This window comes from Lathamus discolor, chromosome 2 (assembly GCF_037157495.1).
Source record: "Lathamus discolor isolate bLatDis1 chromosome 2, bLatDis1.hap1, whole genome shotgun sequence".
Taxonomy (NCBI): domain Eukaryota; kingdom Metazoa; phylum Chordata; class Aves; order Psittaciformes; family Psittacidae; genus Lathamus; species Lathamus discolor.
In genome coordinates, this window is record NC_088885.1 from 105,573,685 (window position 1) to 105,588,029 (window position 14,345).

At 37.4% G+C, this 14,345-nt stretch overlaps 1 protein-coding gene across 1 annotated transcript in view; it reads right to left on the minus strand.

The window, feature by feature from the left end:
• The window catches only part of CEP192 (centrosomal protein 192), a 79,383-nt gene that overhangs the window by 30,067 nt on the left and 34,971 nt on the right, over window positions 1-14,345 (minus strand). The window contains exons 27-38 of the mRNA XM_065669137.1: window positions 13,136-13,310; window positions 10,062-10,944; window positions 8,661-8,809; window positions 7,731-7,961; window positions 6,115-6,240; window positions 5,151-5,294; window positions 4,852-4,915; window positions 4,055-4,194; window positions 3,841-3,933; window positions 3,029-3,144; window positions 937-1,113; window positions 359-449 (exon numbers count right to left, since the gene is read on the minus strand). Coding sequence (XP_065525209.1) covers window positions 359-449; window positions 937-1,113; window positions 3,029-3,144; window positions 3,841-3,933; window positions 4,055-4,194; window positions 4,852-4,915; window positions 5,151-5,294; window positions 6,115-6,240; window positions 7,731-7,961; window positions 8,661-8,809; window positions 10,062-10,944; window positions 13,136-13,310 — 2,389 coding nt within the window. The remainder of the gene's footprint in view (window positions 1-358; window positions 450-936; window positions 1,114-3,028; window positions 3,145-3,840; window positions 3,934-4,054; window positions 4,195-4,851; window positions 4,916-5,150; window positions 5,295-6,114; window positions 6,241-7,730; window positions 7,962-8,660; window positions 8,810-10,061; window positions 10,945-13,135; window positions 13,311-14,345) is intronic.

Here is a 14,345-nt window from a genome sequence, read left to right on the forward strand (position 1 = left end):
AACCGCCAACTCTAGTTATAATTCCTAAAGCTAATTCCCATTTTAATTTCCCTCCTCCCTCATGTACACAGAGTCCTCTGCAGCAAGATCTAGAACCCCTCCTGCAAGAAGGGCCACTGACAGATAACTCCATGTACTGACTCTGTGGTGCTACAGCTTATCAGCTGTTCCCAAGGTTGCCAGTGTAGCTTAAGCTCTGCTACCAGAGCATCCCGGCAGTCTCAGGAGCACATACTCACACAGCCTGCTAGTCACTGACATTTACAAAGGAACAACACTTCAGGACAAAGAGATTTTTATTATAAACATACCCTGATAATTGTCATAAATGCTAAAGACAAATTTTCATGAGAGTTACCTGAAAGCAGTCTTGATCCTGGCCTCTTATCAACAGTCTTAAATGCTGGGTAACAGATAGAGAGTCATTTCTTAGAGTTAACTTCTGCTGCCTGAAAAATATGAAGTTTAGTTATATTTTGCAGCAAATGTGAATTAACTGCATCCATTTATTCATGGAAATGTCCTGAAATGGGACAGTCATTTTAAAGTCATTTCATGAAAAAAATAAAATCACCTCTTGGAACAACAGAATATGTTAGCTAGAGATAGGTGTCAAAGGAGCCAATAGAAGTTTTCCATCAACTTACTTGGAAAATACTTCCCACTATATTTCTACTTACATAACACACTAATCTTAGATTATCAGTGATAAATAGAGAGTCCTGAAGAATACAAAAAGCTCAAACAAGATCACAGTTTGTTTCCAAAGATTTCTTGCACACAAAAAAAAATAATTGTGAGGTACTGCTTCTCTCACTTGAATCATTAAACAGTTTATTACCTATGCATTATCAGCATGAATAGGAAGTTTCATAAATTGCAACATAAAATACTTAACATGATATTCTATATAAACACCTCCCAACCTATACTTACACTGATGTTCCAACTGTTACTCCACCCCAGGCAATGAACTGCTTGTTGGATAGAATGGGTGGGATGTCTGGGTAGCCAGCAGCTGTTGACAGAGGTCTATTTTCCACAGACACCACCTCACCTTTTAGCTCCACTTCATACTGAGGTCCAGATGGCAGCACAAGGATTTTCAAAGAACTTTAAAAGTAAACAAATTTAAATCACAGAATGAGATTATCTGACGAAAACATAATAAAACTGGAGAGAAAAAATATAGATAGGCCTCTTTAACCTACCTTCTTAACAACAAAACACAAATACTTTTTTTTAGCTTTATGAGAAAGGCCATCTTTAGGCACAGAATCATAGAACAGTTTGGGTTGGACGGAATCTTAAAGATCATCCAATTCCAACCCCGCTGCCATGGGCAGGGACACCTTCCACTAGACCAGGTTCCTCAAAGCTCCACCCAGCCTGGCCTTGAACACCACTGAGCATAGCAAAATTTAAATCCTTTGGGCTGTAAATATGCATGCCACAAACAATCTTCTCAAGTATTTCATCTGGAAATGGTTCAAAAAGTTTTTCAGAGACTACAAGCTAGGCAATTTTTTTTTTGCCCATGCTAACTGCTGATTATTTTGACAGACTGATTTTGGAAAGCCTCTGTGTAGATTAAAGAGATGCATTTTGAAACACCTGCAAAACTGCATTGAAGTTTGAAAATTGAAATACGAGGGAAAAAAAACCAAACCAAAAAACCAACAAAACCAAACAACAGAAATAGAAACAAGAGAGAAAAAAGGTATAGGGCAGGAAAGAAATCAAGGTTTTAAAGAACAGGCTAATGTTATACTACAGGCCAACTTAGAGCCAGGAACAAAACTCGGGAATCTCCACTCTATCTGTCACTAAATTCCTATGGTGCCTACTGACAGAGCCCTGCATCCCATCTTGTTCCTGCTTTAGTGTCCTGGGTTCAGCAGTAGCAGTCATTTTTCTCCTTCTTAGTAGCTGGTGCCACTAAGTTTATTAGTCAGTTATTAGTTTATTTTGGCAGCACTTGTAAGTGGACTGCAAAGATTCCAAACCTACTGAGTACCCTGAGCCTGTAAAGCAAAGCAGTTATGCATAAGGTCATAGAAAAAGCAAAGATTAATTGCTTTGCATGTCTGTCCATTAGGTTCATACTGTCATTAGCACAGATGTTTAATATCATGCACTGGGTAAGCCTAGCTAAGCTAGATAATGAAGCTGAACATATTTTGGTCAGATTTCTTTGTCCACTCTTGCTCTATTATAGCAGAAACAGGAAAACATAGAATCATAGAATCATAAAATAGTTAGGGTTGGAAAGGACCTCAAGATCATCTAGTTCCACAGGCAGGGACACCTCACACTAAACCATCCCACCCAAGGCTTTATCCAACCTGGCCTTGAACACTGCTTGAAAACATGTAACAAAAGAGGAAAAGCTGCTCCCGTGAAATGAGTCAGACCCTTGCCATTGCCAAAAAACTCCAACATGACACCAGAATGGTCACTTGAATGAATTAAGCCTATTTCGCAGAATGAAGTTTGACAGGTGTTAATGTGCAAAAATACGAACACTTAATCTGCAAAAGGAATATGTACATTTTTGTTGCACAGGATTTAAAGTTGAACTTTCATTTGATTACAGCAGCCAAAATTAATGAATACTCTTGACCCTGATCTGTGCTTAAGCTTTTTCACATGCAACATGGAAGTAACATTTCCCTTGTCTCAGTGGAGTAAGTAAGAGGGAAGCAACTGAAGGAGCTGCTGAAGATAAGTATTTTAAAGTTTTGATGTACTTTAGGAACAAGTGCCGTATGAAGAGCTTCAGGGTCTTACTCTATTTACTTACAGTCTCATGACATCTGTTCATCTGTGGTGGGAAATATTAGCTACTCGTTAAACTGTGTACAGCAAAAGAGGCAGGTAACCCATGAACAGGTGAACCCTCACAGAAATCCACTTTAAAATGAATGAGGACTCTCAGGAACAGAACTGAAAACTTACAATTTGTTCATGACGTTAAGGTCAAAAGTAGCTCTGTTTAACACAGGCAGCATAAAATCACTTACGTTACCTTTCTGTAGTCGTTACATTTTTTGGAACAAAGCAGACAGTCACTTCACGTTCTTCTCCAGGAGGAAGGAAAAGATCTCGAGGTTCAACAGCAAAGCAGCTGTCCTGATCTGATGTCTGGAAGTGGGCAAGGGAAAAACGGAGGATTGGTTACTTATTTTAAGGGAGTAAACATTTCTAACACATGCAGCGCAATTTGGTTGTGTATCTGTTTTACGTGCAGTCAGACAATTCAAATACACCTGGCACCTTCAGAACTTTCCCATAGCCCTGCAGTAGTAAAACTCTTCTGAAATTGGACACTCAGATACAAATACCTCCAACAGCAACTGTGTATACAACATTGAAGGGGCCACCAGGAGATTTAAAGAATTTAACAGTCAAGTACAACACAGTAATGGTACACCACTAGTGAAGTAGCATCACTTCTCTCAACAGTGGTACCAACTATTACTGGTAACAGTTAGTATCCAGTTAGTATCTAAATGAATTTTACTCAACTAGGTAATGAGTATCTCCTGTGCAGCACAGGATTCACTACTTTTACATATTTGACATACACTTGTTAAAACCTATTTGTAAAAATCATAATAATATGTTGTTAAAACAAATGTAACTGAAACTGAGCAACAAAACCCCCATATGATTTTTCCAATAATGTGAGATAATCTCTTTGCTATTTTTCATTCTCTTTATGTAAACTTGTAACCCTTTGTCAAACCATACAGTTGAGCTAGGATCCCAAGGCTCAGCGCTAGTTTCAATACAACAGTAATGGCACAAAACTCATGATTTCAAAAGACGACAACCTACCTTAACTTTCAAATATACATCAATGTTTCCAGCATTCTTCAATGGCAACTGCTGTTTGGCTGTTGAACCCACAGTAGTAGACAGGCGTATTGTCTGGAAAAAGTAAAGAAGTGTGCATGTATATGTACGTATATAATAAAACCAAACCTTACAATAGAAGTGGACTAGGAAAGGCAAACCATTATAGAAACATGCATTGTTAACGCGTGCAAACCTGTAACTCCTTTGGAGCATGTATCCTTGCTATTCCAGCTCTTGCTCGAAGAGGAATACTTTTAATCACACTGCTAGGTCCTGGACTGTCCACTTCCACATCAACTCTTGCCAAGAACTCATCCGCTGGACCCAAGGAATCTAGGAAGAATTCCATGATTAACAAAAGCAAGCAAGTCTGCTAGCAGCAAAGGCCATTTCTATGGCTGTGTGTCTCACTTAAGCTACTGTCCAATCTTAACATATTGACAGTAGCTCTCCCATTACCCTGGCAATTAGCTTTTTTTACTTTAAAATAAAGTCTCAAAAGATGTTATTTAAGAGTTTAATCTTCCTGTTAAATGTGGCTGAAGCTGTCCATAAAGAAAACAAAACAAAATGAAATCTAGCCAAACTAGTTGATGTATGTACTATTTACTATTTAGGAAGCCAGAAAAAGTCAAGAGGTTTCTTCAAGTTTCTTATTTATTCTGCAACCAATACATTTTCTTAAGTGATGATTTAACTCCCTCAGCAAAAGTAGTAAAGCAAATTCCACACATCCTGCTATAGATACCCAATTTGTACAGTTTGACACTGAAGTACAAATACCCCTGTTAACATCTAAGAGATTAAGACATGTGACTATTCTGCCTCTGTCAGTTACTAAAACTGAATGCAATACCCAAAATATTAGGGCACACAAACCAAAGATCGACCATTTAATTTCAAGTCTGCAGCCTGTTGCTGCAATTCTAACACATACATGCATTAAAATTCGTATTTGTTTCAGTTGAAAAGAAAATCAAATTGCTATACCTGAAGAAGAAATTTGTTTCTTAGGTGCATGGAACAGAACCCAAACTGTTAAAGCTTCAGGATCCTGAAAAAGAAATTGGTTGACTCATCTTATAGGAGGGAGAAAATTACTGAAGAGAAGGAGGAAAAAAAATAACTAAAAACAAAACAAAAATGTAAACCCAAACCTCTATAGCAACAAACCTATACTGTTCAAATGAGCAGACTCCCCAAAAATCATCACTGTGAACTCAGATATTCAGAACCACCACTTCAGAGAACAAGTAACAGGAAGAACCAAACAATTACACACTACTCACTTGCCCATCATAGCTTGCATGTATCACATGATTTACAACTGATGGAGCTGCTATCTGAGAAACTGTATCCATTTGGAGTGATTTTTCATTCAAAGGTTTAATTGGTTCCTTGGAAAATGTGAAGCAACGCCAAGCTACTGCATTCTGTCAAAGAAACAAAGTATTAGAACATTAAACCTCTTCTTCTCACTAACAATAATGCTGACAAAGCCAAGAAACGCAAGGCAAATTTTGAACAATCCAAGTAGTTTGGAAAAAATGATCTATTCAAGACCAACTCTCACTAGTCACCAAGACAACCTGATACACCTTAACATAAGGCCGGTCTTTTCATTGTCTCCCCATGTAAGGAAACCAGACCAGCTCTTCCCACAGCAGGAAACAACATCCAGCCTAGCCGAACACCTGAAATCTGCATTGCCACAGAAATGCAGAGAGGAACATACTGTAGCTTATAACACAGGCTGGCTGTCTAGTGGAAGACAAAGCAGAGAGTTAAAACTACTGCTCTTGCTCCTGCAGAAGAAGAGAGAATGTTAACCTTCACAGGAAGCAACTTTAGCTGCTTCCTTGAACAGCCAGCTCTTCTACTTGAACAGCAGCCTACATCTCCAGCTTCTCAGAGGGAAGGTTTAGGCAACACGATCCTTGTGCTATCTACTGCCCTACCCTATCAAATCAGGCAACACAAAAGCAGCAGTCCATGGCTAAGCCAAAACCCCAAAACAAATTCCCTCAAACCACCACACCTATCCAGAACCATTTTTGATGGTTCCAATATATAGCAGAATCAGATTACCACCCTACAAAACAATTCATTTCCTGACTAATCAAAAGCTTTCTTCAGAACCTTACATATAGTGTCCAGACTATATTTCATAATGACATATAACAAAGTGTTCTGGTACTAAGATGTAGTATCACAAGAAGTTAATTTTCATGTACAGGAAGATTTTATACTTACAGCATTAATAATGAGCCTAATTGGCACAAAAGCATGGGTTTTGTTGATAAGTTTTAGTGGAAGAGCCTTCCAACTGCCAGAATTCAAGTCACCAAAATCCAGATAATCTTTTTTTCCTGTTTCCACCTGGTTTTAAGGCAAAGTAGAACTTATAAGGAAGGAATACCTCCAAATTACACTACTATACAAAAGAACCAGGAAAGTAAGGATTCCATCCTCTTAATGTTGTACCAACATACAATACACACCTTCTACCAGGGGTAGACAGAATCTCAGAATCATATTTATTTTGATATCAAAAGGTGTTGAATGCAATCTGCCATCTCCCACATATTTTGCCTCCATCAATTAAGTCTTAGTGCAATATTTATGCACTAAAATCAAGTACACAATCAAATTATTTTGGCTAATTTAGAACAGAAATAAGCGTAAACTATGATTCTTGATAGCAAACATGAAATGCCAGTTTTAGTTATTTTCTTCACTTTTAACTTGCTACAATAACATTTTAACTAAGCAGTAGTTAATTTTTGCTAGCATAGGAACACTTCAGTGTCATGATGTTCAGCAAAATACAGCTTTTATTTGGCACTTTTTCTCATCCCAGGAATATGCTAAAACATGCAGAGATAGAGCTTTAGAGGTTTAATTTAATTTAAATATGAAGCAAGATTGAATGAACTACATCACGAAGAACATGAAGAATGATGGATTTTGCCAAAATATGTATGAAAAAGACATTATCATTAAATTAAAATTTATGGAAGAAGCATTAAAAATTGCATCCATTCATGTGTATTCAACTAGAATATCGTTACTTTACAGCATCTACTTAGCCCAAAGCAAGTTAGCAGACTACTTTAAAGTAGAAAGTCATTAAAGTATAAAATTCCAAGAGAAAAAAAATTAAAATAAGTTAGCTGAGGTTAATGACTGAAAATTTTACTTTCATCAGTGACACCACAGACTCACCTCCAAAAGTACCATCAAACCCATTTCTGCCTGTCAATACTCTTGAATTTAGGACTACATAAAGCCTGGTTTAATTCTTTATGTCACACTGTCTCCCACCCGGTAGTCCTTCATAAGATGCAAGGCAAAGCATTTTATACATCCACTTTTAATTTCCAGTTAGTCCAAACTAAAAAATATTCTCTAGGATCATAAGTGGCCAATAATAACAAACCAAGACAAAGGCTACTTGATGTAAAGAATAAACAAATCCTTAAAATTGGAAATAAATGGGGATTGTTACATTTTAATGCCTGATGGTATCCAACATAGCAGATCAGAAAGCATTAGATGTTTAAGATCTCATCTATTCTTTTAATAACGGAAAAGTAATTTATTCTTTTCAGACAGAATCTTTCATTTCCAGCTAGATGCTTTTCCATAACTAAAACCTCCCAGATAGTTAGAAGCTTCTCATAAACATTATCCTACAGTCCTTCCCCACGCTGATATTCCAGGATCCTTTAAGGAACAACCTTGCACTCCTATTCTTTTCCAGTGTCATTGAAGTATTCATAAAATAACTAAAAGCACAACAAAAATCAACACAAAAAAAACCCAAACACACACACACACACAAACCCCCACATTAAGCAGATACTCACTTCTAAATGAGGATTTTCGGCGACAGCTGTCAGAACTACCCTACTTGCCAAAGCTTCTGCCTGAACAATTGTCTCTGCATCTGCAGAAACTGGCCAAGATGAAACATTGAGAATACACTGAAAGATCCCCGAATGGCAAGGTAAGAAAAGTATTTTCACATCGTTGGTAGAATAGGGTCCTACAATGGTTTTATTCTTGAAAACCAGACATTGATACTTCACAGGATCCATCTGAAAAACAAAATCTGTCATTCACAAAATGTCTCTTGCCAGATGGATGGCTTCTTTCAAAATACCACATTTATCTGGCACCACTGCTCAGCACAGACATTTCATATACCTTTTTGCTCAATATTAATTACTTCACCTTCATATTCATGTCCCACTGCCATCTCACTCACCTGTAGGCATTTTCTTTTAAGTTAAAGCTTTAGATAAGTCAGCCTGAAAGGTAAGTCAGCTGGGGTTTCTATCTAGCATCTAGTGAAAGATTAACACTGGTATTATAGTATTTATTATGGTTGAAAATTAATTCATACATAAACCACTGATTTTTTTGAGAAAGAGCAGCACCAAAACAAACAAATCAACTAAATTAACAAAGCCAGTTCTACTTGGTGCTTTCTGACAACAAAGATGGAAGGAAGAGGAATGTGGAGGAGTACTGGGTAGGTCAGTGGATGGAGATCACCAGTAAATCCTAGTGCAGATTTCTCCAGTTTCCGTTGTGAACATACTAGTAGATAATCTTCAAGCAGGAGAGACAGACTGCAAGTGACATCCATGTGTTATTAGCATTATTCTCAGACTAAAGCCAAAACAAAGCACTGTACCAGCTACTAGGAAGAAAATTGTCTATCCCAGCTGAAGCCAGGACAATGGTAAGATTATAGCATTATTCTTATAGTTTTATTAAAAAATATCTCTTACCTTTTCCCCGTTAACTGAAACACTGAGTATTCCAATGCCGACCTGCAACCACCGTTCAGTTGGATTATAAATGCTAAGAACCGTCTGTGATGCAATTCCCACACAACAGGCATTAGGGAACTTCAATTCTTCTGGTACTTTCACACGCCCTTTGGAAGAAAATATGCTTTTATTGGTTCCAAGTATTCAGAAGCAAATCAGCACTCAAGGCCACCACAACATCAAGTTTATAAACTCATTTAAGTAATGCTTCATTATGGCAAGGCAATGTTTGACTCCCACAGTTTCCATAAGAATGTTTTCCATGAGCCTGATGCTCAGAATTTCAGTCTTTTCTAAATTGCATCTTACTTGGAGTCCTACTGTTGTGAACAAAAACACTTACAGAAATATCACATCCCATGCAGATACTAAACCACCAAGCGTGTATATACACACCTTATATAAAATTCTCAGGGCTCACAATTTAATCAGTACTAGCCCAAATCAGGGAAACATGAATATAAATATTATTAACAACTCTGGAGCATTTACACTGACCAAAGAGGAAAATCATTTTTTCACCAGAGTAAAACTGTTACCTAAAAAGGTGTTGAGGCATTTTTTGCTATAGAAAATACCAAGTACTTTTACAGTAGATATTTGCTGAAGCGTGGTATTCAACAATTATCAAAGAGAAATTCTGCTTCAAATATTTTACTAAATTTCTGGTTTTAATCTTTCTGAAATAGTCAAAATAATTCTTTCAGATAAATTTGACATTTTGTCTGCAAGAATTAGCCAGGAAAAAAAAAAAAAAGAAAAAGATATCATAGGTTCAATGAAGTCTTTAAAACAAAACATTAATTTGCATTGTTTAGGTTAAGAGCTAATACAGAGAAATACCAGAAAGTACAGAAGGCACTTGGCAGCTAATCTTCAGAACCAAAGAAAATCTTAAGCCCCCCACTTTCCTACCATGTTTTGGCTTAACTGACCACTAACACCAAGTTATAGTGGAGACTGAAATGCCATCTACTTTCCAGGTAAAATACAACTGAATTTCTAGAGCATGACTTGTCTTGCCTAGCATAAACTGCAGCTAGGATCTCTCTTTTTCCTATTAGAGTTCCTTTAAATGAACACAAAACCACTGAATGCTGAAGAATGCTGAAATTCTTTCTGATTATGAAAATTTGTTTTTAAGACCATTAGAGGGACTATAAGAATAGACCCCGAATTAAACATCATTAAATAAGGAAAATTAGTAATACCTTTTTTTAAATAACAAGGTTTGCATAAAGGATAATTGTGGTTACACTTGGTAGTCATTTTGATTTTATTTACTATAATATTAGCATAATCACTATCTCCATTCTTGCCTACAGCTGTAATTTAAACACACCCTAAAAACACACTTACCAGGTGACTTTGTCAACTCCCATTCATTTCTACCAGTTCCAAGAGGTTGTCCAGTACATGAGTTTAGATTTAAGATATTCTTGTTCCAGGAAGTAGGGTGTGGATTACAAAGTGAAGCTGCACCAAGAGGGCCAGGACCAATATTTGGACCTAAAGGAATTCCTACCATAACTGGATTCTCAACATGTCCTGCTGGGATACCAGAACAAGGAAGCCCTGCTGGAAGGCCAAAACCTCCAGAGCTGCAGCCATGAAACTGAGACAAAACTGTATTTCCAGTAGATGGTATATTTCCCAGGTGGTGTTGTGCAAATGGAGTTGCTGCAAGAGAATGCCCTGTAAGCAATGTGGGAACAGAAGACTGACTCTCAGAAGTAGTGACATGGGGTTTAAAGCTTGAAATTGGAACATGTTGCTCACCAGCTGAGTTTTGACTGAGTGGCATATAAGTGCTTAATCCAGGATATATGGGTAATGTATTCAAGGACGGTAATCCTTGTCTCTGTGTTCTGCTTGTTTGATCAGGCCACAATTCTTGTGCATCAAGATTAACAGAAAGTGGCTGAAAGATGCAGAATTTACTTGGTAAAGCTGATTTAACATGGTCTAGCTTTTTATGATTTGCTGCTACATTTGAAGTAATAGATGCAAGCTGCTTTCCATTCTTGGGAAAACCTTTGGACACTTCCTGACCCAGTACATCATCAAGTTTTCTCTGAAGACCTGCAATTTCATTTTCTTCTGATTTCTGGTTGGTGCTAAGCAGTGCTTCTTTTCTATTTCTTTGACACACATGCTCTTCCAGATTTTCATTTGTCTGTTCCTGAGAAAGAGTTGGGCTCGCTCGAATTATTGTTGTGCTCAGTTCACCAGCATTTTCACCCTAGTAAACAAATATGCAGTATTAGGAAACTTAGGAAAGCAAATAGGGTACATTAAAGACGACAGACCTTAATATCTGTACTGCCATCAAATATAATTAAGTTTGTCAAGTCTTGTCTGAAGTTCTGCTTTTATAACATCTGTGGCTCTTCACCTTGAAAAAGAAAACCTGGAACTTCAACCTGTTTGCTCTCTAAAGCCACATTCTAGCTAGGTATACTGGGTCTGGCTGGGGTGGAGTTTATTTTCTTCATAGCAGGCCCTGTGGCTCTCTATTTCGAGATTTGTGAGCAAAACAACATTGCTAACACACCAGTGGTTTAGCTATCACTGAGCAGCACTTGCATAGTATCCAGGCCTTCTCCATTTCTCACTCTGCCGCTTCAGAGAGTAGGCTGGCAGTGGCAAGAGGTAAGGAGAGGACACAGTCAGGACAGCTGACCAAAGAGATAATCCATACCATGTAATATCCTCAGCAATAAAAGTAGCTGTTTGGATTGTTGTAGGAAAGTAAGCTGCAAGTTACAATCCTTTAAAAAAGGCATTCGGGCGCTGCTTGAGGTGAGGTGGCTCACCAGCTCAAATCAACCAAACAAGAAATAACAAAAAAAATTTGAGAATCATGCACCTTTGACAACCTGACCCTAGCGTTAAAAGGAGTGGTCGCTACTGGTTAAGCAGACTGTGCCACAGTAAGTATTCAGATCTGAACATAACACCAATATGAACAGTCCTATCTATAAGAAGTTTTCAGCAAGAGACATGAAAGTGGCTCTTAACAAGTACAAATGAGATTAAGATCTCTCAGACTCCCTCTCAGCATAAAAGATCACTAACCCAAAGGAATAAACTAATACTGTTGTGCTCTAAGTGGGACTTACCAATGTACTTATAATACAAATGTATAACTTTGGCAAAGTACTTGAGCCTTGTTGAACAATCCTAGGGAACAAAGACTACTCAAACAGTAACATCTTTTCAAGACCAAGGGCCAAACTAGTATGCAGACAGTTATATGACTGCATCAAGAGTAATCCATTTGTATGAGATGACAGGAACCTAGAACCATACGCATTTCAAACATGAAACAGACCCAAGAGCTGATGCTGCACCAGCAAAGACTACAAGCAAATACCGCTTAAATTGGCCCTTGGGTTCCTTCCTACTGGACTGCGATTCCCACTGGAAACATCAGGATGAAAAAGATAATTCCCTATGCAACAGACCTAGAACGAAATGGGCTATAGGCCAGACACATGCTTCCTTCTTCCTGATGCATTCAAGCATGAAGGAACATTGCTACTGGTGCTTCCTTTAGACAGAAGAGAAGGCTTCATCAAGCTTTCACTAACCACCAGTTCTGAAAAGAATCATCTTGTGCAAATTAAAAAACAATAATAAAAGAAGAATAGATAGCATTTCTGTTTTTAAATTCCATCCACATTTCCACACAGTTTGGAAGGGGGGAAGGCATAAGAAGAAAGATTCCAGATTCCAAAGGGCCCATGGATTTACATAAAAGAATGTCAATTATCTTAATCAGCATAATATTGCAAGTCTGAACAAAAGTTTTGCTCTCAAAGTTCACTCTTTGCTAAAGCAGTAAGAACTGTCAGAACAACTGTCGGAGGTAGAAAATGACAGCTTCAGTCCTGAAAAAATAACTGAAAGCCAAAACACGCATTTATAAACATTTCTTGTGACAAAAAAAGCAGGAAAAGTACTCTCCTAATAGCTGAAGCTGAGCAGAAATTGAGCCTCAGGAGTGATGAAAGCAGATACAGATCCTGCAAACTACTACTGGAATACCCAACTGCACTCCAGAAACAGAATGACTTATAAAGAAATAGAGGAAAAAATGAAAGGGCAAAAATACACCAACTCTAACTTTCTTCACAAGTGAGTAGTTCTTTGAATGTTTTACTATGTTTCTATTCATTAGATTTTGTGCATTTAACACAATCTATTTCAGAAATTACATTTCTAAAATAGATAGGAGTGGGAGAAAATCAGAATACCTTCTCCATATGCACAGCATCTCCTGAACTGTTATGAACCCTTACAGCTTTTCTAATTTTGAATTATTTTGACCATTTAAGGGTTTGGTTCAGGGGTGAGAGGGAAGTGTTGTCTTGTTTGTTTGTTTTAAAGTAGGGGAATTAATATGTTTTTACAGTTCAAGATTTTCTTACCCAATATGTCTCCGGATTATGCATTACAGCTGTGTTCTTAAGGGTACTGTCAGATGCAGAGACATAGGTTAATCTGCTCATGCTAGGACTTGAATAAAACGACTGAGGTAGTGGTACACTTTCTTTGCAAGAAGATTCCTGATAACATGACTGGCTAATAAAGTCTGTTTCAGACCTGAAAAACAGATACAAAGTATGTCAGTATTAGAATGTATCTCTAACACTACCCCCAAGAAAACCAGCGCTACACATTAGCTATACTATTCTAAAAGTCAACTTCCTTAGCCATTCTGTTTAGTACAGTCAGTACAACCAAGATATCAGCTCTCAACCTTTACAAATTCTCGCTTTGATGTACATAACCTCATTTTCATTGGACATAAATCCATAAGGCAAAGCACCAGAATTCCACAGCTCTACTCAGATGCTGAGGTCACAGAAACAACACAACTTATTGAAAAAGTGACTCAATATACTCATATCTAAGTGGATGGAAGATTGTCAAATGAAATCATCCAATATCCCAGGCACCACACATTACTATTTCCTATTTACTGCTGAGATTCTCTTTATTTCACACATCTGAAAGCACAGGATCTCTCACCCCTTTGTCAAACAAGAAACAGTGACATGAAAACAAAGTCATTGACAATTCTTAACTGGAAATCCTAACGCCTATACACTATGCTTGCAAAAATACACATACTTCTGCACATTTTAACTTTTGAGAAATGCCAGACAGCCTATAATTCTAAGAGCATGTACAACACTAACCATAGCTAAATATCAAACGTGAACTTAAGGCAAAAAAATCACTGCCTCCTCTTCTTAGAAAAAAGTATTTAGTCACTGGTTACTGGCCATGTTTATATGTTTACAACTATATAATCAACTTAGTTGTAAACTTATCATTTATATACCACTTATTGTTATGGGAGCTCATTTAAGTAATATTGCCCTTTCCATCACTAAGAAAGCCTTAGATCTTAGGCACAAATGGCCATTTTAAAATATGAAGAGGTCAAATGCAGTACAAATATTTCTACCCATCCTCTCTCACAACAAGCAGAGAAATAGAGTGAAATAGTTATAACCTTAAAAAGCACATCTTAGTTGATCTATACAGCATCAAGCTTTGTTACAATTAACAGCATAAGCCCCAACTAAATAGCTTTATTTGTAAAAGATAAATTACACTAGAACAACAATT